General features: G+C 38.9%; 3 protein-coding genes across 8 annotated transcripts; 2 read left to right on the top strand and 1 right to left on the bottom strand.

Annotated features, from left to right (window-relative positions):
• The first annotated feature begins 105 nt into the window (after nucleotides 1-105).
• On the top strand, nucleotides 106-8,650 carry LOC103705946 (Ras-related small GTP-binding family protein). The gene is made up of 9 exons (XM_008789863.5): nucleotides 106-365; nucleotides 469-595; nucleotides 7,138-7,210; nucleotides 7,340-7,440; nucleotides 7,560-7,625; nucleotides 7,719-7,816; nucleotides 7,975-8,037; nucleotides 8,128-8,220; nucleotides 8,294-8,650. Exons 2-9 carry the CDS (start codon nucleotides 523-525, stop codon nucleotides 8,375-8,377), a joined length of 651 nt encoding a protein of 216 aa, XP_008788085.1. The 5' UTR covers nucleotides 106-365; nucleotides 469-522; the 3' UTR covers nucleotides 8,378-8,650.
• Nucleotides 8,651-11,184: 2,534 nt separating this feature from the next.
• Nucleotides 11,185-20,395, top strand: LOC103705945 (uncharacterized). Of its 6 annotated transcripts, none has more exons than XR_015968448.2 (10): nucleotides 11,185-11,498; nucleotides 11,744-13,418; nucleotides 13,882-14,108; nucleotides 14,204-14,536; nucleotides 16,475-16,721; nucleotides 18,109-18,237; nucleotides 18,314-18,529; nucleotides 18,723-18,846; nucleotides 19,544-19,856; nucleotides 19,973-20,395. XR_015968448.2 is itself a non-coding variant. In XM_008789860.6 (9 exons), exons 2-9 carry the CDS (start codon nucleotides 11,871-11,873, stop codon nucleotides 20,209-20,211), a joined length of 3,063 nt encoding a protein of 1,020 aa, XP_008788082.1. In that variant the 5' UTR covers nucleotides 11,185-11,498; nucleotides 11,744-11,870; the 3' UTR covers nucleotides 20,212-20,395. The 6 variants fall into 6 exon arrangements, 3 of the variants coding, with proteins under 3 accessions (XP_008788082.1, XP_088559757.1, XP_008788084.1); XR_015968449.2 differs by having other exon boundaries at nucleotides 11,264-11,498; nucleotides 19,544-19,741; XR_015968450.2 differs by having other exon boundaries at nucleotides 11,284-11,604; nucleotides 19,544-19,741.
• Nucleotides 20,396-23,051: 2,656 nt separating this feature from the next.
• On the bottom strand, nucleotides 23,052-23,793 carry LOC103705944 (zinc finger protein ZAT11). The gene has a single exon (XM_008789859.5). The coding sequence runs from the start codon at nucleotides 23,662-23,664 to the stop codon at nucleotides 23,146-23,148; it is 519 nt and encodes a 172-aa protein (XP_008788081.1). The 5' UTR covers nucleotides 23,665-23,793; the 3' UTR covers nucleotides 23,052-23,145.
• Between the last annotated feature and the right edge of the window lie 2,642 nt (nucleotides 23,794-26,435).

Raw genomic sequence — 26,435 nt, 5'->3', positions numbered from 1 at the left:
ATTAAAATAATAAATAAAATAAGAGAAGTTGGGAAGCCTGGAACGATCCCAAACTCGGTCCGGCGACGATGGAACAAAAGAACCCGGCAACCAGCCAATCGAAACGCGGCACAGTTATTTCAATCCCCCCGGAGGACGATTACGCGCACCGGGAGGTAACCACACTCCCACGCGTAGGAGAGACCGCTTCTCCTAAAATAAATAGAACGATTAAAAATCGTGAGATCCTCCGTCCCTCTCCCCCCCTCGAGCCCTTCAACGGCGGATCGCACGGGCAGCGACTCTTCTTTCCTTACTCTATCGATCGATCGCTCTCTTCTGTTTCTCTCGATCTATTTTTCTCTCCATGATCTCATCGTAATCTGGTATTTTTTCTACTCCTTTTAATTTATTCTTCGGTCTTTCTTGCTTCAATCTTTGTGAAAAGTGATGTGTTCTTGTGGATCTGTGATCGTGGCTTGGAATTAGGGATTTCGGGCCCTCGATCGATTGCGTTAGTGCTGTTGTTGATTTCTTGATTCCATGGCTGCTCCACCTGCTAGGGCTCGGGCGGACTACGATTACCTCATAAAGCTTCTCCTGATAGGCGACAGCGGTAAGGGTTTCGTGATTCTTTTCTTCTAATGGATTTGGTTTTGACTGAGTATGTGCTTGATTTGAATTTTTTTCATCCGGGGTTTGTATGGGGGCTCATTTTTATGGTCTGAAGGATCCATTTATCTGTGGTTTGGTCATGAGTTCTAATGATTTTTGGATCGGCATAGTTACTGTTTGCTGTTCCCCCACTAATTGTTAGACTAGATTGGTTTTTAATGGGGGATAAAGATTTAGATTTTGGAGATCTTTCAGAGACTTTAAATTAAGTGGTTATGGGATTGAAATGATTGCTCATTAGGGATCTGATTAGTATGCTATTTAGGCTGTTTGAGGTATAAATCTTTTCATTTTTTTTCTGGATCATTTTTGGATTTCGGCACCAGGTTGCTGTATGACATCACCATGAGTTTGCTGCAACTATGTCTTAAAAAAGAAGCCTATTTACGGATTGGCTCTTGATCTAGTTTCTTGTCTAATCAATACCTCGTTTTGATTTTTTCATTGCTAATCAACAAGTCATAAACGAGATAAACAAATATACATTTTTGGGTGTGTAAAGGGTGTACGATACTGCATAAAAAATAAAAAAAAGTAGTAGAAGATATAGGTACACCAAACTGTTTGGTGTTAATGCATTACAAAGCCAAAAGAGAAAAACATATATATTTCTTTGCTGTCCTGTTAAAGTTCAGTTTGAATGTCCTTTTTTTTTCTTCCCCCTCTGAAATATGCAGGAGACGAAATCTATCATAATTTAGCAAAACCTTTGGACATACAGTGTTTTTGTCCTTAGTCCTTCCCATCCTGTTGGCACACGCTACTTGCGAGCAAAATATTGTATTTGGAGTCCTCATAGGCTGTTAATGTTATGAATCATGATCTATTCTTTTCTTGATTGTTAGTCTGGCTTTATAGCATTAACCAATATGTTGCTTTTCTTTTTCATGAAGATTATTTGTGTTTATGTCCTGTTACTTATTTAGTTTTAGAAGTATCCTGTATTTCTATGTTCATTATCTTCTCAATAAGTTTCTTGTTGCAAATATTCGTGCTTATAAAAAGAAGATTTTCCCTATATTTGGTAACATTTTCCAATTGCTATGTAGTACTCCTGGGCCTGCTTCTTGTGGTAGCATTTCTTCTAACCAATTCTGCTCATTATGCTGGAGAGACAACACGAAAAAGGGAAAGGCATGTATAGTATTGGTGGAAGTTGTTAGAAGGGTTTTAAAATGCTTCTGTTGACAATGGTGGAGCCCTTTGTAGGAAATATTAGCAACATAGGACATTGTTTGCCTCCAATGATCACATAGTTGTAGACTTGTCTTTTGGACTAGTACATAAATTTGATAATTATGGCTTCTTGTGAAAAATAATTTATTACTCATGATAGTAGTCTTGCTTCACATGTATTTCATTTGACTGCAAACATTGTCATAACCTTCTAGTAGTGATTTTGCCCTTTTCTTTTTTCGAATAATAGAAAAAATGAGAACCTTTGTTTGGAGCTCCAGTTGCTACATACATATATATATATATATATATATATATATATATATATATATATATATATATATATATATATATATATATATATATATATATATATGTATATATAATGCGTGGTTCTTGCTAGATCTTTTCCATTTATATGTTTTTCAAATATTCTTTTTCTAAATCCTCTATGGGTCATGAGAGTCATGAGAAGGTGCATATCTTGGCTGTAAGGTATAATATTTTAGACATGATGCAGTGTAATAAGTCATGCTTCACATGTATCAAAAAGGGAAAGTTAAAGTTTGATATGCTTAAAAAAAAGAAAAGACTTGCAAACTTGGTCTGGTTAATTGCAGAATTCATTTTTTAACCGTTCTACCTTGAGATTCTTCTTCCATATTGAAAGCTAATATATCTTGAAATCAATGATTGGTTTAGAAGTGTGAATTGTTGAATCTTGTTTGGGAGATAAGCTTGAGTTTCAATTCAATGATTAGAAACTTTTAAAGTCTATGATCAAGAAGCCCCTTGCATCTCATAGCAGCTAGCCCCCCAAGTATTATCTATTATCTCTCCTTTTCTATCAAGAGATGTTACTGAAGGTTGCCTAGCAAATGTGTAAGCAGTCATTTGTATGGCTGTGCAGTTTGAACCATTCATGCTCTATTCATCAACATTCTAAGCAACCATTTGTCTTGTATAATTGTTTAAATGCATATCTACTGATCATTTATTCTGCATAATCATTTAGAATAAGGATTTAGTGATGCTAATCGAAAGTTCAATGTGTGTAATAGTTAATACACTTGACCACGTAATTTAATTCTATCTGGTTTGAGAGTTTTGCATGGTAGAGATAATAGAGAATACTCAAAAAGTGGTTTTATCCATAATTATACCCATCCCATGCAATGTTCTCATGGCAAGTGACCTATCATGGTGGCCTCATCAGTGCTGATAGTTTTTCCTAATCCCCTGACAGACGACTGTGGATGATGCAGACCTCTCTCTGGATTTCTTGTTTTGGTCTACCTTCTATCTGTAGTACTCCTGTTCTATTAACATATTCTGCAATTGCAGGCGAACTCTTTTTGTCATCCTCAACTTTTAATTTCGTAAATGTATACCTATCTATATCAATCCTTATCTTTTGTACATAGATTTATAAGGTCTACATAATTAACTTCCAATTACTGAGGTCCTTGTGTTTGATATTAAATTTCCATTTGTCTATTATTACCTTTAATATAACATTGTTTGTATGTATAGTTTTTTTAAAATTTTTTTATTATGTTGGAATTACTTTTTGTCTTTACAAGAATGAAATTGTGGAGGAGGTGGGAGGGTTTGAAGCCCTTACAATCAGGTTTATTGATAAATATCTCCCTAATGAATGGTGAGACTAACTGAAAAATGTAAAAGCAAATTTGCATCTGCGACAGTCAAATGTCTCCATCTGGCCTTGATCTCTCTCTGTGTCTCGTGTGCTACCAGCCAACCACAACAATATTCTTATAAACAGAAAATTGATATACATTTCATACAATTCTTCAATTTAGTTAAAGCATACCCATCAGTAGGGGAAAGGCAATCTCTTCTAGAAAAATTAATTTCTGGTCATGGATTTAGCATTGCATCTCTCTTGTAGACAGTTTGTTCTGTGGTTGGTTGGTACATGGATAGTATGTAGTTCTGAATGGTTCCTGAGGAGAGTTTTTCTTGCATTAACCTTCTTTATTTTGGCTTGGTTAGCTTGAGACAGGGCATATACAGAAAATAACTGTTAAGTGAATACAAATGTTGCTTCCTGTATGGCATCCAAGTGGAATCTTTATACATCAAGAAATAATCTCCTACTTCAACTGAGGATCCATTTGACAAAAATTAATATTTCAAGAAGAAAAGGAATGACTTGCTGAGGTTGTGTGGAGAGATTGATTTTGCTATTACAATATTTTCGTGGATTCTTATTTAAATATCATTTTGGTTTGTGAAATACATGTGCTATTCAAGAAAATCAGTATGATAAAGACTTCAGTCATGATTTATGAAAATCTTCATAAGATTGTCACACCTATGTTGTGGCCATGGAATGTTGTACCACCCCGAACCATTTGGTTCGGGCGTACCACGCCGTACTAGGGGCGAACCGGCATGGGTCCGCCCCTCAGTTCGAGAAATCTGGTGAAATAGGGGAGAGTTAGAAGGAGAGAGAGAGGAAGAGAGAGAGAGAGGGAGGGAGAGGGAAAGGGAGGAAGGGAGGAAGAGAGAGGGAGAGGGAAGGGGAGAGAGGGAGAAATCCTCACTCTCCCTCACTGTCTCTCCCTCTCCCTCCCTCGCTCTCTCTCCCTCCAACGAAACAAGGGCTCCACCCTTGTTTTCGTGCGGCCGGAGGAGAGGAGGGCCAAAAGTTCTCTCCCTCCATTCCTCCCTCTCCATCTCTCTCTCTTCGTCTCTTTCCTCTTCCCTCCCCCCACCCTCGCCGACTTTGGCTATGCCGGGACGAGCCTAGAATGGAATGACACAGTTCCATACTGTACTGTACTGCCAGGTAACAGGTACGAGTTTTGGTACCGGCACAACTTACCATGATTGTGGCAGCATGAACCAGTCACATCCTTCTCACTGTTTATATTAACAAATTTCTTTAAGAACTTCTAAAGCTGGATTGAATATAGAACTGTTGTCGTCAACATGATGAGGTGGCTGTGGGAAGTGCTCCACAGCTCCTGCAAGCTGGCAGTTATTTGATATGGGAGATCTTTGGGATTAGATAATCCTATGACAAGTTTAGCTGCTTTCTAATGAGGTGAAGATTGCATGCCAATTCGTAATGTTAACCCTTAATTGAGAAGACATTGTAGTGTAAAATGAGGTGAAGATTGCATGCCAATTCATAATGTTAACTCTTAATTGAGAAGACATTGTAGTGTAACACTGCACCTCCCTTTGCCTGTAGGGAATTGGGAATTTTTAAAGATCTGAAATGAAGCTTAATTGGCATGAAATCTCAAGAAGAAATATTGGAAAATGGAAGAGGTAAGGTGAAGTTAAAAAAAAAAAAAAATTGGGGGGTGGGGGATTTGGATGATGGGTTGATTTAACATTCCTTATTTCTTATTCCTTATATTTGGATGGTGGGTTGGTTTTCATTTATCATTTTGCTAGTGAATAAGTCCATATCATTAAGTTCTCATAATATCAAAAATCAAATAAAGGATATCTACGGCTGGCTGTCAATATAATTGAGATTCCTGGTTGCTTCATCCATTTGATTGGACCAAGATTCCAACGTATTAAGATAAGTCTAATGGACGATAAAGATGATAACTAGACTTGTATTCTCTCTCTACCCACCATTCATGAGCCTTGAAGTGTTAATGTGCCAAGTTTCCTTCACAAGGGTTTGTTATGGTTCATTTCCCCATTTCATCTTAGTTCATTCTCTTTGATATCCTATTTATCTGACCTGGCTTTATTACTTTTAGATGTTCCGTATTTCCATAACTACCTAAGTGGTCTTAATCTCCTTCCAATGTTTATATCTTTTTTTTTTTTGTTTTTGGCATGGCATGTTAACACCTTTGCCAGTCCTAAGCCCAGACGAGAAAATTGGTGGGTTGATGTTAGGTCAATCATAAAAATATGTCAAAAATTATGAGATGAATCCAAATTTGATATGCATGATAAATACTAGGATGTTTGCTGTTCCATGTAACGTGCCACAACTTTGCCTAATTGTGGTGAGAAGAGTTGGCTACGTTGTTGCTTATAAGCAACACACTACAATGTAACCTGGTTGTAGTGACAAATGAACTAGGGTTGATTTGGTCTTTGCCTGTAAGCAATGCACTATAACATATTCTGGTTGTAGTGTTGGGCAAGGGTTACTCAGGACTAGAGAATCTTGTAGTGGTAAACTAGTACAATGGTGGCGAATTGGAGTAGTAAGGAGATGAGAAATTACATCATACAAAGAAGATGATTGTACAAAAGCCAAGAAGATGATTGTACAAAAAAATAATAAATGTTTCAAGATAAGATAATGAACTTTAGAAGGAGAAAATGATACCGCTTTTAAGAATAAATTATTGAGGGAAATTGGAATCTAAGGACTGAGATGAACAAAATGTGGGACCAAATGGCCAACTATATTAAAAGTGTAGTTTAAGATATTTTCAAAGAGATAAAGGGAAAAGATATACACATAAACAAACTTGGTGGTGGAATATTGAGGTACGAGAGGCAATTAAAACAAAACAAATTTGCTTTTCCTATCTTTTCTTCAGCATATATGAAGTTGCAAAATTTAATTATCTCTTTCGTCTAGCCTCTTCCCATCTTTTCTTCTGTTCTTCTTCTTGGTTCTTTTACCTTGATGTGTTAAAATTTCTTATTTCTGTTGTTGTTTTGCTTCGAAGTTTTAGTCAATAGAGTCCTTTTCGGAAAATTAGGTGTTTCTCCATATGTGTTTTCATGGGGATCCAATGTTTATAATGTTAATAGTGATTGCTTTGTAAGTTAAGATTTTTTTTGTGGATGCAAATTACCTGCTCTTGGTTTGTGAAGAAGGCATAGATTAAGGGAGGGTATTCTGCACATATGAAGTTGCAAAATTTATTTTTTTCTCTTTCCTAGCCTTTTCCTATCTTTTCTTCTGTTCTTCTTTTTGTTCTTTTTCCTACCTACTTGCTCTACTGTAGCATTGTCTGTGGGTGGTTGAAACCAAGGAAAGGTTCTTTACGGAATTAAGCTCTATTTCTACAATCGTGAAATATTCAAAACAACATTACCCAATGTTTTCTTGAATCCATTACGATTTAGGACAATTCATGATATACATTCTAGCTTAGAATGCACTAACATATAAGAAATTGAAACATATAGTGAATGTGTCCCCAATGTTGACATAACACAAGCTGACCAACGGTTCAGTTTAAAATTAAGAGGACCTTCTTATGTAAGAGAATCTTTTTGTTAAGATGTAAATGCGATACACTTTGTGGATTTCAAGCACCTTGACATCAATTCTTCCTTTTATAGGTGTCGGTAAAAGTTGCCTCCTCCTGCGTTTCTCGGATGGCTCCTTCACCACCAGTTTCATTACTACGATTGGGTGGGTTGTATTTCGGGCACTAATAGTCTGCTCTTATTAGTTCTTAAGTTTTAATTGCATGTCTTTTCTCAGTATCCTGTTTCACTGGTGTACTCTAATTCTGATCCCACAGCTATGGTGTTTGTGCAGCATTGATTTTAAGATAAGAACAATTGAGCTGGATGGCAAGCGGATTAAACTTCAAATATGGGATACAGCTGGTCAGGAGCGGTTTCGAACTATTACAACTGGTAGGTTTATTGCTTCTTTTCATTTTGGCATTTGAACTGGTTGAATTTTTATGCATATAGTAGATTCTTTTGCCCAAAGGTTGCTGGAGTAACCTTGTTTCACTTAATTCTTTCCGCAGCATACTATCGAGGGGCCATGGGTATTTTGCTTGTGTATGATGTCACTGATGAGTCATCTTTCAATAGTAATTACTTCATACTGTACTTTCCCTTTTATAAATTATGATTTTACCCTGTTTTCTCTGATTCTCATCATTTCTTGGTTCTTGTACACAAAGACATCAGAAACTGGATCCGGAACATTGAACAACATGCTTCTGATAATGTGAACAAAATTTTGGTGGGAAACAAGGCTGATATGGATGAAAGCAAAAGGGTACGCTCCATTAAGACCTGCTTTATTTCAACCGTTTGGATTGTCTATTCTCATTGCCGGTAGTTTATTTAATCTTCGTGGTTACAAAGGATGCTTAATTGTCTTTTCTGCCTCCTGTTTGTTAAATCTCTCTCTTTGCAATCAATTCCTTGAACCAGGCAGTGCCTACTTCAAGGGGACAAGCACTTGCGGATGAGTATGGCATCAAGTTTTTTGAAACTGTAAGAGTATTGATGACTCCTAATCTCCTTCTTTGTGGAATGTTTTTATCTTTTACGCTTCCTTATATTTTGGATAACGATACATTGCAGAGTGCAAAGACAAATCTAAATGTGGAGCAGGTCTTCTTTTCAATAGCTAGAGATATAAAGCAAAGGCTCGCTGAAACTGATACTAAACCTGAGGTAGGAAAGTCTGTTTCTTTGATGAAAATTAATAAATCTTCTGCTGTGGTGCTAAATTTATTGTCTACTGCAGGACCGGACAATTAAGATTAACAAACCGGACCAGGCAGCTGCTGAGGGCAATGCAGCACCAAAATCCGCTTGCTGTGGTTCCTGATGGAACAATTGGTGGTGGTGGTGGTGGTTGGGTGGGTGTTGACTTTGTTGGGAACTAATTATCTTGTTATAGGTCAATGTTGTTATGAAGACAGCCATTATATGGTGAGTGCTTGTATTTTTAATCCTTTCATTCTTTGCAACTCCCGGTCTAGTGTGTAACGTAGTTCTTCCACTGCTGGGAACGTATTGACTATTTTTCGACATGGGACCGCGAAGCATCTTCCCCTTATATTCATCTTTCCTACAGAGACCATAGTATGCCTTCTTTACATAGGTTGGCGTTCCGCTGGTGGTTTTGTGAACAAACTTGGAAGTGCTTGTTCGGAGTGAAGGCTATTTACGGCTAGCTACAAAATTGTGTGATGATTTGCATCAATTGGTATGTTCTTATCCTATCAGTATGGCCAAAATGTAGGGATCTCTACTAATCATCGTCTACACAAGATGTCATCATAAATTCTCTATTTTGTCCTCATTAACTGTATGAGGTAACAGTTGGATGCATTCAGATTTCCCTTGTCGCCTGCATCACCGTTGTACCCAATAGCATATCTGTTAAAACCTCCCCATATTTTCTTCAATAGCTGGTGGTTCGACAGAAAGCTGTCTCGACTTACAGCATGCGCATTGTTTATGCCTGCAACAGGGGCTTGAAAGAGGAGAGAATATGTTCAACTTAATTTTATAGGAAGGTGAAGCACTTGAGAAAGTGGAATTTGGAATGGTAGCAGGTTGAAAGAACATGATGGTAGCAGCAAGTGCTGTTGCTTCATCTTTTACCTGCATTAGAAGTGTAGTGGCATGTAGAAGTACTGTCTTAACAGTCCAATTATATTGTAAGGATGCCTATTGCGTATCAGAGATGGTCAAGTTCCATGCACATGCTGACAAGATTGATCATGGAGCATAATGAAATTAGAGAATTTTATTTTTTTTTGTTTTAGCTGAGATGGATGAGTCATACCATTCTAGCACGGGCACATAAAAAAAGATCAAAGTATGAAGCCACCAAGTTTAAAGTTTCATTCGTCTCTTTATACACGTGCTTGGCTTGGAAGGTTACATCAGATCATAGCATAGATGTCTCGAAGTAAGGGGTGGCATCCACCTGTACTGCTGATGTCGTCCTAGATCCAGCCAATAATCGTAATCGAATCATCCTCAAGCTGTACTATGCTGGCCTGCAACATTTGGCGAGCATGGCTCAGTCCGGCCCACGCCGTTCTCAGCTCAGCCTTCGGGATCGAGCTATTGAAGAACTGGCACTCATCAACCACAATCATCCTAAAATCTGGGCCTTTGATTACAAAGTCTGCACGCTACCTCATGGTTCCACCTGCAAAGCCTTTACTTGGTGAGCTCTAACTTGCGCGAGACCCTTTGCATGACATTTCTTTGCTCCAACATCCTTCAGGCCTCTCAAACAATATCCCAAGACTGGAGGTACGACAACCATATCTTCTCGAAGCGGAAAGGGCCACGGTGGTTAGAGCAAAAAGCTATAGAAATCAAAAGCGGACAATGATTAGAGGCAATCCAGGCCAGATGACGAACCTGATAGGTGGAAAAGTGTTGAATTCAACACGGTGATGCGGTGGCCTTGTCGATCCTCTCCCAAACGTTAGCGCGACCTGCACGATTGTTGTACCAGGTAAACCTCAACTCGGAGAATCCAAGATCTACCAATCCATTCGACTTTAAAAACTCCTAGAACTCTCTTCTCTCCACCTTGTTGGTGTAGGCTCTGACACCTTTCTTTTCATAAGGCCCGAAGATGGAGTTGAAATTGCCCACCACCACAATCGGGACCCTCTAGGAGATAAGGTTGGTGACCTCACCCCAAAGGACTCTTCTCATCCTGTAGTCAGTACTAACATACACACCATACAAAATCCAAGAAACTTCATTAGGCTCAAAAAATACTATTACAACTTGCTGAGAGGAATTACGGAATATATCCACAGTAGCTACCCCTGCTTCCACAGCACCAAGATACCTCCAGACAATTCCTGAGACTCCACTGCGAAAGACTCCGCCCCCCCCCCCCCCCCCAACACACACACACACACACACACACACACACACATCACTGCCAATTTCAAGTTCAGGTTGGTACCTGTGAAAGTATTTTCTCAATACCACCTTCAGCTAATTTTGTTGGAAGTTCACAGTGTTCTCCATTTGAAAAGAAAATTAGCCAACCATTGTGGCGACGCCATGCCTCGTGCAAACGGAGATAGCAAACGCCAAACGCTAATGGATACCACTTTCCCGCTTCAGCATCATGTTCCGTGTTCTTCTCAAATTTACACAATTCCTGATAAAATTATTGCCTTGATAGGGGAGAGAACAAGCTTTATAATGGATTTCAAATTTTACAGACGTTGTATATATTGCTTCCACACATCACTGCCAATTTCAAGTTCAGGTTGGTACCTGTGAAAGTATTTTCTCAATACCACCTTCAGCTAATTTTGTTGGAAGTTCACAGTGTTCTCCATTTGAAAAGAAAATTAGCCAACCATTGTGGCGACGCCATGCCTCGTGCAAACGGAGATAGCAAACGCCAAACGCTAATGGATACCACTTTCCCGCTTCAGCATCATGTTCCGTGTTCTTCTCAAATTTACACAATTCCTGATAAAATTATTGCCTTGATAGGGGAGAGAACAAGCTTTATAATGGATTTCAAATTTTACAGACGTTGTATATATTGCTTTGTTACAACTTACAAGTCCTCGGACGTCGGCCCTTCTTAATACGTGTACCACGGTATGTACCGTGCGTGATCTTTTTTTTTTAAAGGATAAAATCATTTGTACGGTGCGTGAAATTAAAGTGGCCACCTGGTGGCATTACAAGGCGTCGACTCGTTAAATCGCGCAGCTTTTGGGATAGCATCTCGCCCGTCCATCGTCCATCGAGGCGGGGGGAATACGGAAATATGGGAGAACGATGACGCGCTTTTTCTAGAAGGCCGGCTTAATAATGGATAAAGGAGGGCGACTGAAGCCTGATCGATGGAAGCGACTCGCGAGCGGCTTCAACGCTTGCCCCCTCGTTCGTTCTCATCTGACCTGCCTCCAGGCTTAGGGTTTCTTCTTTCCAACTTCTCTCAGGTATCATCACCGACAAGCAAAGATTTCAAAAGATCCATTTCTTCGGAAATTTTAGACAGATAATTCTGGAATTCATCTTTATATCTCGTTTCATGTCGATCTTCTTGTATGTATTCGCGTCTGTGTGTGTTCTTTTTTAAAAATTCTCGTTCGATTTTTTTTTTTTTAAATCTCAAGAAGCAGTTGCACTTGAGTTTTCGATCACTGATGAGATCTTCTTCTTTCCTCCTCCGTTCATTTTGCAGGATTTCTCGGTCTTTTTCTTGCGTAAATTTGTTCGCATAGGGGTTTAATTTCTTGAAATTCAGATAATAGGCTTAGTTGGATTCCGTTCTGAGAAATATTTGGTCGCTTTAGTGGAAGTTGATCGCTATGGCGTGGTTTAGAGCTGCGTCTGGGGTAGCTAGATCGGCCCTAAGAAGAAACCTATCTCAGATGCCTCATCACATCGCCAGAACTCGTGCTGTTCCTTCTCCTACTCGTTGCTTTCATTCTACGAGCTTTAGACCGAAGGCCGCCCCGGTTCCCCGCCCCGTGCCCCTCTCCAGGCTCACTGATAGCTTCCTCGATGGCACGAGCAGCGTCTACTTGGAGGAGCTGCAGCGAGCCTGGGAGAACGACCCCAGCAGTGTGGACGAGTCATGGGACAACTTCTTTAGAAACTTTGTTGGTCAAGCTGCCACTTCTCCGGGAATCTCCGGCCAGACCATCCAAGAGAGCATGCGGTTGCTGCTCCTGGTTAGGGCCTACCAAGTCAGGGGCCACATGAAGGCCAAGCTCGATCCTTTAGGTTTAGAGAACTGGGAAATTCCCGAGGATTTGGACCCGTCTTTGTATGGATTCACCGAGGCTGATTTGGATCGAGAGTTCTTCCTTGGGGTGTGGAGGATGTCGGGCTTCTTGTCAGAGAATCGCCCTGTCCAGACCCTTCGGTCTATTTTAAACAGGCTCGAGCAGGCTTACTGTGGGAGTATCGGGTACGAGTACATGCACATTCCTGATCGTGAAAAGTGCAATTGGTTGAGAGAAAAGATTGAGACGGTGAAACCGAGGGAGTACAGTATGGAGCGCCGTGAGGTCATGCTTGATAGGCTTATTTGGAGCACGCAGTTTGAGAATTTCTTGGCTACGAAGTGGACTGCTGCGAAGAGGTTTGGTCTTGAAGGTGCGGAGACTTTGATTCCGGGCATGAAGGAGATGTTCGATAGAGCGGCTGATTTGGGGGTGGAAAGCATTGTGATTGGAATGTCTCATAGGGGAAGGTTGAATGTTTTGGGCAATGTCGTCCGGAAGCCTTTGCGTCAGATTTTCAGTGAATTTAGTGGTGGTACGAAGCCTGTTGAAGAGGGAGAGGGGTTGTACACTGGATCAGGAGATGTGAAATATCATCTGGGTACTTCGTATGATAGGCCCACCAGAGGTGGGAAAAGGATACATCTATCTTTAGTTGCGAATCCAAGTCATTTAGAAGCAGTTGATCCACTCGTGGTTGGGAAGACTCGGGCAAAACAGTACTATTCAAATGATACCGAGAGGACAAAGAATGTGGGAGTTTTGATTCATGGCGATGGAAGCTTTGCAGGGCAGGGTGTGGTTTATGAGACCTTGCATCTGAGTGCTCTCCCCAACTACACAACTGGTGGAACAATTCACATTGTTGTGAACAATCAAGTTGCATTTACAACTGATCCAAAGTCTGGGAGGTCTTCGCAGTATTGTACAGATGTAGCTAAAGCATTAAATGCTCCAATTTTCCATGTGAATGGCGATGATTTGGAAGCAGTGGTCCATGCTTGTGAACTTGCAGCAGAGTGGCGTCAGACATTCCATTCGGATGTGGTGGTTGATGTTGTTTGTTACCGTAGATTTGGGCACAATGAAATTGATGAACCCTCTTTCACACAGCCTAAAATGTATCAGGTGGTTTTTTTTTTTAAAAAAAATTCTTCTACATTTCGTTATGCTTTTGTTTAATTTTTTATAGGAAGGCTTAGCTCGTGAAGTATTCATTGGTTTTGCCTGATTCTTTATCATATGAATGTATGTAAAGCTTGCTTTTGTTGTGCACTGCATTCTCTAATTTATCACTTTTTTCATGTTGGCTAACGTTCCATTTTTGCTCTTTTTCTCAATGTTTATTATCTTAGCATTTAAGAATGGTTCCTTGATTGAAAAAAGATAGTTACTTAAAGGTAAAATGTGTAAAAAAAGGAAGCAGAAGCCACTAAGAAAGATGGGACAGAAACTAAACGTGCTTACTGTTCAATAATAAGAACTAAGAACTCAAAATTTCCTTAAATGATGCTAAAGTAAGTTTTTTACTGTTATTAGGCATTCTTGGACATGATTTTTGACCATTCTAATTTGAATTATACTTATAAAGGTGATTCGAAACCATCCAAGCGCGCTTGAGATATACCAAAACAAGCTTCTACAATCAGGGCAGATATCTAAAGAAGATATTGAGAGAATACGCAATAAAGTCAATTCCATTCTGAATGAAGAATTTATTAACAGCAAAGACTACGTTCCAAGGAGGAGGGATTGGCTTTCAGCTTATTGGGCTGGATTTAAATCACCTGAACAAATTTCACGTATTAGGAATACTGGGTATGGTCATCCTTTTTTGGTTTTCCTTCTTTTTCTCCTGCTGACCTATTTCTTCATTTTGATTGATCTTAAGTTAAACCACTGCAAAATTACAGTGTCAAACCTGAAATACTGAAACGTGTCGGGGAAGCCATTACAATCCTTCCTGAAAATTTTAAGCCTCACAGAGCTGTAAAGAAGATTTTTGAGCAACGTGCTCAGATGATTGAAACAGGGGAAGGCATTGACTGGGCAGTTTCAGAAGCACTTGCTTTTGCCACTCTTATAGTGGAAGGTAATCATGTCAGGTTAAGTGGGCAGGATGTCGAAAGAGGCACTTTCAGTCATCGGCATGCAGTCATTCATGATCAGGAAACTGGAGAGAAGTACTGCCCGCTAGACCATCTTCTGATGAACCAAGATGAGGAGATGTTTACTGTTAGCAACAGGTATATGTTTCAATTTATCTTATCTGCCTTCAGTGTGACTTGATCTTTGTTACTTTAATCATTTCGCTTGTGCTACTCTCGTTTCTGGGGGTATATGGTGTATGTTATGTTTTGAGCTTAGCGTTTAACATGATAAATGTACAATAGAACTTTTTGCTATGAGTTGTCATATAGATTTTTTTTTTTTAAAGGAAGCTGTGCATGTAGATTTGAATCTTCAAACATCAAAGCTTTGGTATGTTGACTTGCTTAAGCAATCCCTACTTCATAGTTGGAATTTTCCCAGCCCCTTTTGGTGGCCCAGTCATATGATTAGTGTTTGTATATCAAACACAATTATCAGCAGTTTGTTGCAAATGTAAAGCTGATTGAGCATTCAATTTGATGCAAATGCGTCAGAGTAGGAAATGAGATGTTGACATTTTGTCTGATTTACTTTTGTAAGTGTATCAGTTTTGCATTTATATAAAAATTATTCTAGATACCTATGTGCAAACTTTAATGGTAAATATTGATATGCTTATCTGATAATTAGAGAATAAATTTAGGCCCCTAGTGAGTGTTTAGTTGATTAGATTAACAAATCTACTTCTTTGGACGGCTTTCTTTAATATCAAAATGTTTGGTTTGCATAACAATCCAAATTGCTTATGATTGACAACAGTCCAGGTATGCATGTCACATGCTATTAACACTTCAACAGGGCTAACTGTTGAGTTTCCTTAGTAGCTTGTCTTGATGATACATTTATATGAAACTGCATTTTTCCATGTTAATAATAGTTTGACTTTGTTTATTTGAAGCCAATACCACGTAAAGTTTGTAAGCCCCTGCTTTGCATTGAGATGGCATATGCATTTATCTGCAGAAGATCTTTCTTAATTTTATATTATTTCTTATAAGCCATATGTTTAGCAAATAAGATCCAAGTTACTAGAAGTAGACGATCATGTGCAATAACATTGGATACTCTAAATATATATATCTCTCTTTTTTCTTTTTCTTTTTTGATGTCAAAAACAATTGTCATGGTTTGCAGGAAGGATTGGATTAAGCTTACTTGAATTGCAAAATTATCTATTGATAGAATGGTAAACTGCCCTCATGTAGAGGGTGGAAACTAGTTGTTTTTTTACAGCTGCTAATATACAATAGGTGTAAGAGAAAGTGTACTACCATGTAATGCTCTCTCCACTATTCCTTTATCTTCCTAAATTCCCTCTGGTTTAGGTATCTGGGTATTCTGTTTTACTCTTGCAAATGGTCCTCCAGGTTATGAAATTAATTCCTTGGTTGGTACTTATGCCACAGTTCCTATCTACAGTATCATTTTAAGTGCTTATTGACATCTTATCTGGAATTCTGAAAAGGGACAAAGTAATTAGGAGTGTCTAAAAACACTGTTTTCTTAATATTTCCTCTAACAATATATAAAACGTTATTCTTTCTTCTCTTGTTCTGAGAAGTGTAAGTGATGGGTCTATTATAACTTTTCTAGTTGCTTTGAAACAAGGCATTTAAAATAACTGTGTTTCTTATCAAGCACTTTATTGCACTAACTCTTAAATGTTATATCCTCTTTCTAGGAATGCAAGCAACAATTTAGGCCTTCATTTGATGCTTGTGGAGTAGTTACTGCTTCTGCTTTATCTACTACTTTATTGAGTATTTGATTGTTGATTAAATGAAGTTAATGATTGGCCCACTTGAGGTTGTGTCATTTTTCAAATTGTAAGTTGAATTTGCTATTACAGATGTTGTGCTAGCTGTTACCATGATGTGCAGCCTTAGAAGTTCAAGTTCTTGTTTCTAGTGGACTTAAATGCTTGAAAAAGACAGCTGCTATATGCTGCACACTTGATTCTGTTTCTTTTATCCTGTGTATCCTTTAGAGGAACATGACAATAAGCTGACCTCCTATGCCCTTTTCTCTTACAGCTCTCTTTCAGAGTTTGCTGTCCTTGGATTTGAATTGGGTTACTCAATGGAAAATCCTAACTCATTAGTACTTTGGGAAGCTCAGTTTGGTGACTTTGCGAATGGTGCCCAAGTCATTTTCGATCAGTTTCTAAGTAGTGGAGAGTCAAAGTGGCTTCGCCAAACAGGGCTTACGGTTTTGCTTCCCCATGGTTATGATGGTCAAGGCCCTGAACATTCAAGCGCACGATTGGAGCGCTTTCTCCAGGTATTGCCCTAGAACTAATTGGTATTATGCATTGCCTGCAAGGCCCATCTTAGAGCTTCAATTGCGTAAGATCCCTTCTAATAAAGTGATAATGTATTATGTGTGTGGCGCATGTAGGTCTCAGGTACCTATTCGTGTATAAATCTAGCATGTACTATTTGCAGAAGTCATTAACAACTTATTTAAGCTTGTCTAATTGTTTCAATTGAAGTCTGGTAATTTGAGTCCTGTCATATGTAGAGTAAATTTGTAGAGAGTCCAAGCTGATTACCCTTGTTGATAATCCAGGTTGTATTCACATAAGAATATAAGAAGATAGCTATAGCTTCCCAAATTATTGAGAATTGTTTTCTAACTGAACAACAGTTTGGTTTTGTTTACTGTATGGCTATAGTGCTGCTGCATTTTTATCTTATAGTATGTGCCAATGTTGTTTCAGTATGCTACAGCAGTGTGATTATGGTATTCTTATTTTTTATTCTAGTATTCTTAATTTCTTTCTGTTTATTCTTTATATAAAAAACTTTCTTTTTTATGTTGGTGGGTTTTTTGTGGGGGTGGGGGGGTAATAATCATGGTTCTAGATAATGACTTTTACGGCAGTTCCCTGACATTTCCCTATGTTTACAGAAATACATTGCTGCCTGTAAATAGTGGCTGTTACATATGTTTTGGATTTGTTAAAGCAGCATTAAATAACAGTCATGACAGCTGTTACTTAACGGTCCCTGTTTTAAGAATATACTGTACATCCAATATTTGTATTAACAAAACTAAAATGAGGTTATAATATTATTGGGACTTTATTTCTTTGTAAGCTGGCCATTATGACCGTCTATAATAAATTCACAATTATTTTTTTAATGCTGTTAAATAACCACAATGGCTTTTCTAAAACCATGATATAATGGATTCTTTTTTTCCTCAACTATCAGAAAATTGCCATTCCGCCTCCTCCTCTCCTGCTTTAGAAGTTTTTATGTTTTCAATTGCATGCAATTTTGTTATAGTGCATGACCATTATATAGAGTGCCAAGATGCTTTCTATTTCTATTGTCGAAGCCATACACTTAATTGTTTCCTCATCAATATGGAATCTTTTTTAACTTTTCTTTCTACAAGAGCTTTTGCGTATGCCTTTCTATATGATCTTTCAGCTAGTGGGGTTTTGACAATTTGTATTTATGTTTTCCCTGCTAGTGGATGAGAATATTATCTGAGGTTCCTGACATGCTTTGTGCACTTTTGCTCGGCTCTACTTTATTGCCTTCATGCCCTGTGGCAATTGTATTGCTGTTTTCTGTATGTTTGATGCAAATGTGTTGGAAAAAGTGCTAATAGTTAGTCTGGGCATATTTCAATAACTGATTGCTTAAGATGATCACAGATGAGCGATGACAACCCTTATGTAATACCTGAGATGGATCCAACACTCAGAAAACAGATTCAAGAGTGCAATTGGCAAGTAGTGAATGTCACAACACCTGCAAACTATTTTCATGTTTTGCGGCGGCAGGTGATTATTTATGAGCATGCCCTTATGGGCTCGATACCTTTTAGATTTTTCAATTCACTTATTTTTTAGCATCTAGATACACAGAGATTTCCGGAAACCTCTAATTGTGATGTCACCAAAGAACCTGCTTCGGCACAAGGACTGCAAGTCACATCTTTCTGAATTTGACGATCTCATAGGGCACCCTGGATTTGATAAGCAAGGGACACGCTTCAAGCGCCTCATAAAAGATCAGAATGACCATAAAGATCTTGAGGAGGGTATTAATCGACTGGTTTTGTGCTCTGGAAAGGTAATCTCTCTCTCTCTCTCTCTCTCTCTCTCACTCACTCTCATTTGGGGGGGGGGGGGCCTACACTCTACAGTACCATCTCTAGCGCCTAACTGAACCATCACCGAGGGCTTACTAAGAAAACGTGCTTCCTTTTCCGGTGACCATTTTGAATGCATTATAAGTCTTGTTACTCACATTTGTCATCATGTAGTTGTATTATGAACTGGATGAAGAACGAAAGAAAAAGGATCGCAAGGATGTTGCAATCTGTAGAGTTGAGCAGCTCTGCCCATTCCCATATGACCTGATCCAGAGAGAACTGAAGCGATATCCAAGTATGAGATATTATCTTTAAATCAGAATGGTTATTAGTTGTGTGGAAATTGAAGAAACATGCATGCACTCGCACATTTTGTATTGATAAGTAGACATTCTTATGAGATTCTTTGCATTGCCTGTTTGAAAGTTGCTTAAGCTTTATTATTATACTGCCATACCTCCAGATCCAATTCAAATTGTTAGATAACATGGTGTTAGTGGATGACCTTATCTTTACAATCATTTCATCCTAGTCACAAGCATGTTGCACCTTTGACACACAGATTGGCTTAAAAGAAAAATAACTGCAGCGAATATTTCACATCTGGAGAGTGAATTTAATAGTTATCATAAGCCACCTATTCAACGCATGTTGTGTTGTCAACAATCTATGCGGGACATTGACTTCTTTTCATTATTTTAATATATCGATTGGGCTCTGCCCATTCTTTTCCTCAGAAGAAATAACAATCATTGCAAGACAATGGCCCATCAAGTGTACTTATAAGGACCTAGGATGGTTTTGCTCCATCAGGAGCATCTTGTCAGGCTAAAGTGTGGCCTTTTGAGTTGATTTACGTCCATACTAATTAATCTCCTGTCATAAATCTGTTAGATACTTTATTTCTGTTTTCTGGAAAATATCAAACCACTAATTTTCCTACTTTTGGATTCAAGAAAGGAACCTACAGATTGTAACCTGGCTTCTTGTAGGTTTATATATTGCAGGAATTTTCTCCTAAGTATTTAAAACAGGCCCTTAGTAAACACATGCAAGCCTTAATGAGCCACAAGCCTGCAACGAGCCCACTGCAACGAGCCTGCTTGAAGGCACAGGGCTGGTTCTTGAGACTATCTTATGAGCCGAGGCTTGGGATATAACTAGCTGAGCTTACTCAGCTACTGACTCTGGTAATCACCGCGATGGATTTGGATCTGCCCATGTAGCAACCATGTTACTTGCATTGCTGTTTCTTTGTGAGACAATGTTTCGTTGAATCACCTGCTTAAGGACATGGCTGCAGCTGTATGTTTCATGAATATATTATTTATACTGATATGCTAGGCTATTCGAGTAGTTATATTGTTCTGGTTCTCATGGTATGTAACTGAGTTTTGTTTCCATTTATTTGTATTTTTCAGATGCAGAGATTGTTTGGTGCCAGGAAGAGCCAATGAACATGGGCGCATACCATTATGTTGCCCCTCGTTTGTATACTGCCATGAGGACACTTGGCAGAGGGACTATAGAAGACATTAACTATGTTGGAAGGGCACCATCTGCTGCCACAGCAACTGGTTTCTATTCTGTTCATGTGCAAGAGCAGACCGAGATTATTCAGAAGTCAATGCAGCAAGAGCCAATTAGATACCCATACTGAACTTTCTTCCAGTTCCAACAAGAATAAACGTGTGCAAGTTCTCTGAAATTTCACATCCCTTTTCCGGAGTTGATGTGCATCAACTCGTGTAATTGTCTTTTACTGTCTGAATGAATTCAGTGGTGTATTTCTGCTGCTGTATTTTGGAAACGTATACCAACTTTACAAAATGTTATCTTGCTTATTTGATCCTTGCAGTATACATGGTTATGGCAGCATGAGGACTCTCGTGATCTAGCAAAATCATTGCGGTAAGGAGTAGTTCCATATTATTATCAAAAAAAGAAATAGTTCCATATCATGCGAACAAATGATAAATTGTCCGAACACTTTCAAAGAACTCGTACTTTTTATGTATAAGTTTCATTCTTTTTTCTTGATTGTTGCATCTTGGTTCATGCAGGATATGCGTCAGAGCCAAATGCTGTTTTTTTTTTTTCCTTTTCAAATATTAATTTAAACTTCTAGGTTTTAGTCACCAGGCCATACCCCAGCTGGATCTGGATATCAACGTGGTGATACTTGTTTTAATGTACAGGAAACTATGGTTGGAAGTAAACGTGTTAAAAACGTGTTTCTTCAATCATGTATCATCACAGATAAGAAGCTTTGGTCCCCTGTCATTGACCTCGCGGAACCATCCCATCATGGACCGTTGCTAAAGTTGGAGCACGTTTATCAAATCCATCGCATGTTCCAATATTTAGGAACGCGAAGTTGCAACTTTTGGACCTTGACCGGACATGGCAAAATCTTGGGCCGCAAGTTCGGTTATTTCTGCATTCGGATGGGCATAGAAAAGTAAACTAGCAGTCGTCCTCCGCTTTCTTCCCGAAGGCTAATTGTCCAATTGGAGACTTCGGGTTGCGTCCTTGTAATTGACCAAAGATGATCTCTACCCTCATCTAATCCAGCTACGGCGCAGTAGTTCGTTCTGCTGGTCTTTGAGCCTATACGAGGAAATTTAGAAAACGATCAACCATGGTTCCTCTCTTGCGCTCAACTCCACTGTCCTTCACCTTCCTCCACCTCTATCTTGCTTCCGTTTCAACCTTAGAGATGATCTAGAGATCATCTTTCTCGACACCACACACAAGCCCAATCCAACTTTCTGGAGCCTAAACAAGGCTTGAGACGTCGCAATTCTGAGCCATCCCAATGTGAGAACGCTGGAGACGATAATAACTGTCTATGCTCATAAACCATCAGTCATATCTTGCCTGATAATTCTTCAGGAAAAACTTGGACCCAAGAACAGTTCTAACCATCTTAAGAAGGTGCAAGATGCGGACTCAATATTCTGCCTAAACCTAACCATAAAATCTTCTCTAATCCATCTTTAATGGATTATTGTGCTTCTTTTAGGGAAGACTAAGGCCATTTCATCAAGACCGGTAATTTCATCGAAGATGGATCTTTGCCTTTGAACTAGATGACTTCATTAGCAACAGGACAGATGTAATCAAGGAACAACAGCCGTTATGATGACTTCCTCGCATGAATGTGAAGTTGTAAGGCGTAACAAAGTTGAAGGAGCCAACGCTCCAAAATGTCTCCTTGTCAACTATTCAACAGATTGTAATTCAAGGGGCAGGTGCTTGGGAGCTTCCCACATGAACAGTTAGATATCTTAAACAATCCAGCAAGAAATCCTCCTGACTGTATAGACAGAAAGGAAGCTCAAAGTCATGGTGGTAGTGAATGGCACGTATTTCATTAATCAATCAATCACTTTGCATCCAACTATGTTCTTGATTAGTCTTTTTTGCACTAACAAATGCAGTCATCGATGTGATGTTCTTGATTAGTCTTTTTTTCTTGATTAGTAGATTCTTTCTAAGAATTTGAGAAAACGGAAATGTAAAGAATATTAAGTCGAGAAAATCGAAACTGAATTCACATCCAATATCACATCATATTGTTCGATCTCACTGGATTTTCTTGGATGGCTCAGATGGGAGGATCAGTCATAGATACCCCAAATCATCACTTAAAGATTTTATATTGGATATTAGAGCTAATAGAACATCAAGAAACATCCATTTTAGAACGAGGAATTGTTGTAATCAACCAAAATCATGAGACAGATAATACAGCTTATGTGCACGTCTAGCAGTGTCAGTAAAAATCCCCTGCACTTTTATGTGAAGAAATGGCCTGTTTAGCTTGTGGACATACTTTTCTTGGTCCCAGTCGATTAAACGAGTTATTTCAAATACTACTAATGATAACGAGGAAAATTAAATGAAAATAAAAAAAATTTAGTTGTTACAGCAATTTTTATTTGCTATCAAAGAGGAATAATTACTTTGCGATTCTTTAAATACACCGAAACAGTTGTACAGGTAGAGTCAAGTAATCTTATGCCATCCATCATGTAAAATTTATGCCTTCCATCCGAAACCATGACTTTTATATATATCAACAATATATACCTTTTTCACCAAGCATGATGAAATTTCGTAGCAACAAAAATAGTGCTGCTAAATTTAACTTTTCTTTTCTTTTTTTTATTATTTTTTTTAAAAAAAAGTGCTTTCCTATCCCCATAAAAATATCATTTGCTGCGGAAAAACCATTTTGTTCTCCATGCAGCTTTGTTTTTTTTAATTCATATTTTGGGACAAAAAATCTAATTATTAATTCAGAAACCGTGACAATATCCCATGGGGTGATGCGGTGACGAAAAGTGTTTGCTTTGTAACGAGGAGATGAACCGGAAATTAATTTAAATTGGCCAAGTATAAGGTCTCAGCTCACACCATGATTTGAACAGGGCAAGCATCATACTCTTGCCGACATTTTTAATTCGTTACCATGAGGATATGAGGAGATGAAACTATTCTCAAACATATGATGCAGCTGGTAATTAATAATATTTATAAAAAGAAGAAAACAAACCAATACAAACGAAGCAAGGCCTCATGGTAGAGATCAATGCAAACAATCCACCATGGGAATCTTATCTACAATCTCAATCCCAAAGCCAATTTTCCGGCACTCAATATCGTTCTCCGACGGCGGCAGGTTGAGATCCAAGGACAACACCCTCCGGCCCTCGGGCTTCTTCTCCACAAGGCCATGGCCGAACCCCTCGGTCGCCGCCCGGTGCCGCCGCATGTGGCCTCCCAAGGCCTGCCCGATGGCGAACTCAAGCCCGCATATGGAGCACTCGTGGACCCTCGGCTTCGCGAGGCCGCCCTGCAGCTGGCCCTCAGCCATGAGCCTTGGCTTCTTGTGGCTCGCCCGGTGGCCACCAAGCGCTTGGAACGAAGGGAACTGGCGGTTGCACGTCTTGCACTCGAAAACTCGGCCCGGCGATGTCTGCGCCGAGTGCTCACTCTCTTCGCCGCTGCCACCGCCGCCGCCGCCGCCTCCTCGAGAGAGCAGCATCAAAACATTCGCCATGTTCATGCTCTCGACTTCTTCTCCTCCGAATCTAAATCTCTTCATGTCTCAGAGAACTAAAAGAATCGTAAAACGTATATATAATCAAGGAAAGAGCTCGCTGCTAGGCTGGGTGGATTCAGAAGGCGATGATTGAAGAATGGGTGGGTGATGAGAGAGGATAAGACTCTCTATATTTATAGGCTCCTTTGGTCGCAAGGGAAGGTGTGAAGCAAGCTGTTTTCGTTCCTTAGGTGGCATGCGGCCGAACCGGGACTGGGCTTCTTGTTACCTGGTTGACACGTAATTCTGAGCTCGTGGTGACGAGGGCGCAAACGAATTTGGAGCGCGACGGCAGTGGCGGTCACAAGTTATTAATATGCGGTGGTTTTAAAATTTTTTTGGAGTCTTCCCCTTCTAGAACCGGAACTTTCTTTGGTTCGAAACCACGTCAGCAGATTGGGTTTGGCAGTTATACCACTAGACCAGAAGAGGACGAGAGAAAACGGGTGAAACGTGTCGGGTGCTGTGTAATCGTTGTGCATATGGCCAATAATAGAAGCAATTATTGGGTGGGCTGAGATCATCCTACAAGAATTTATTTCACGATGAAATTATTAGATGGATTCATTTCATTCTAAATCTACGATGTATTTAGTACAAAAGTAGATGCAGTACCTCAATAAAATAATTTATCTATTCGGTCGATGATTGCTTTGGAGATGTATGGTGTGATATTTACTAATTCACAACTCTAATTTTTATTTGCATATCTATTCATTGGCACATGTAAGCTGCTAAATATTATCAAACAGTAAAGAAGTTATATACCAATTATATCTTTTCTTAATTAGATGTTCATATTATTTTAGCATTTTTTAAGGTACCACCACCATTCTGACATGCTAGTAGTAAATTATTTGCTGCAATTTCTAAGGAAGTTATAAGTAAATTAAGTGGTCAAAATGTTACCTTGGAGCTTGAATTTCTTCTGCATGGAGTATAGGAGCAAGTATCTCTTGCAAAAATAAAAGTCTGATAATTAGGCATATGCAAGCAATATCTTGCTTCTATATTTGATCTAGAAATGTTTTAATCATACTACAGTATGAACATAATTTGTAGAGGAATATTTTTCCTGCTTTTGATGTGCAAATTATGTGCGTCTTGATTTCATAAGGATACCAGAATTTAGTACTAATATTACTCCATACCTCTGATTTGGAGGTAGAACGTACTTCGATTAGTGTAATAATAGTACTCATTTAAAAAATCTTATGCAGTTAACTAATTGCTAGATCTAAAAAGTTCAAACTGCTATTAGGAAATGGATCAACAATACATATTATGGAAGCACATAACAGCTGGTTTTTCATGCATGGTTTGCATGTAGTTAGTCACCGGCTATGTGCACATGAAAAGTTGCTTGCTACCAATCCTTCTATATGGTATACTAATTCCAGTCTACACACGACTTTCAGAAAGCACGTAACAACTGCTTTTTCATAGCACTACTTGTCTGTTGGTCATAAAGCTATGCTTTTCATTTTTTTTGTAATAATATATAAAATAGTCATGCTTCAGTACCAAGTAAATATTAGCCAAAAAAAAAAAATTGTATATTTCTGAGGAAATATGCAATCAATCATATCATACTCATACATCATACTAACTAGGAGTGAGATTTGGAGTGCACATAGCTTAATTTGTAATTCATCATAAACCTTTCGTTGTGGTCACTATATCACCTCCAGGCTCCAGTGGACAAGCATAAATCTTTTTCATTTTGTTCCTTTCCACCTAACTTAACATTTAACACGTGTCTAGATCCTCCAAGTAAAAGATTAACATTTTACACGAGCCACACTGAAACCTTTTCACTCTCTTGAAGTCATGAATCCTGGTCACGATCGAGTGGGACACCTGAGATCCCTCGAGGCACGCAACACACGTTACCATTGCTGTAGGTTGGGAGCTTTGTTTGGTACCTCATGGTGGGGTGGAGGCCGGGAGTTGGTTGGGTATCTCCATCCATTCTAGATGGCAAAAGTCCCATGGAGCCATCTCTACTTTTTTGTTCTTTTTTTCAAAGAAGAGCTGTCTCTACTGTAGTTCTTTGAAATGCAAACAGACCGGAACCACTTTGTGAGTGTAAAAGGTGATAAGAAGAGAGAACGGTGAGCTCATTTTTCTATGGTACTTTCGTGCGAAGATGGTGTTCACTTGCTCTTGATAAAGAACGACTAGTATCCATTTCTGATCCTCTCTCTTTGTTCTTTTTTTATTCTTCAAAGAAGAAGGTTTCTTTTCTTTTCTTTAGTTTTGTTTTAACGATAAGATTCTTCAGAGAAGAAGGTGTGATGGAGAAGAGCACCACACGTCTTTGAAACCCGGAGTGGTGCTCTAGAATATGCAGGTCCCAGTTAGACTTTTCATTAAATTTTATTAAAGTCCAGTGCTTTGGAATTGGAAAGGAATGTGCTGTTAGATGGAAAGCATTAATTTGAACGCCAACCCCAGCTATTCGCTTCCTACTGTCAGATAGAGAGTCCATATATTAAAAAATATTATTATTGGGTGGATGGTTAAGAAGATTGCCGTTGCTCGATAGATACCTCCTTTTGTCTTTCTTTGCTCTCGAGTCAAAGATCAATACCTGCGTTGCTCTGGAGACGTGCAGCTCTATAATCCATTAGATAAATATTTGATTCAGTAGAATTATCTATAATGATTTGTTTAACAAAAAAATTTTCCAGGCCTTGGTTTGACGAACATCTACCCAAAGGGCCTGTCCATTTTATAGTTGATTTTTAGCTCATAGAATTCGTAATTTATAT

Source organism: Phoenix dactylifera, chromosome 8 (assembly GCF_051530095.1).
Source record: "Phoenix dactylifera cultivar Ajwa chromosome 8, Ajwa_hap1_PhDact_Kaust_v1.1, whole genome shotgun sequence".
Classification (NCBI taxonomy): Eukaryota; Viridiplantae; Streptophyta; class Magnoliopsida; order Arecales; family Arecaceae; genus Phoenix; species Phoenix dactylifera.
The sequence above is the reverse complement of the archived record's forward strand: the minus strand, read 5'-3'. Positions and strand labels throughout refer to the sequence as shown.

Coding starts and splice junctions, on each gene's coding strand:
- LOC103705946 (XM_008789863.5), top strand. CDS start 523: ATGGCTGCTCCACCTGCTAGGGCTCGGGCGGACTACGATTACCTCATA. Junction 596..7,137: donor TCTCCTGATAGGCGACAGCG/GTAAGGGTTTCG, acceptor TTCCTTTTATAG/GTGTCGGTAAAAGTTGCCTC. Junction 7,211..7,339: donor AGTTTCATTACTACGATTGG/GTGGGTTGTATT, acceptor GTGTTTGTGCAG/CATTGATTTTAAGATAAGAA.
- LOC103705945 (XM_008789860.6), top strand. CDS start 11,871: ATGGCGTGGTTTAGAGCTGCGTCTGGGGTAGCTAGATCGGCCCTAAGA. Junction 14,537..16,474: donor ATGTTTACTGTTAGCAACAG/GTATATGTTTCA, acceptor TTTCTCTTACAG/CTCTCTTTCAGAGTTTGCTG. Junction 16,722..18,108: donor GATTGGAGCGCTTTCTCCAG/GTATTGCCCTAG, acceptor AGATGATCACAG/ATGAGCGATGACAACCCTTA.
- LOC103705944 (XM_008789859.5), bottom strand. CDS start 23,664: ATGAAGAGATTTAGATTCGGAGGAGAAGAAGTCGAGAGCATGAACATG.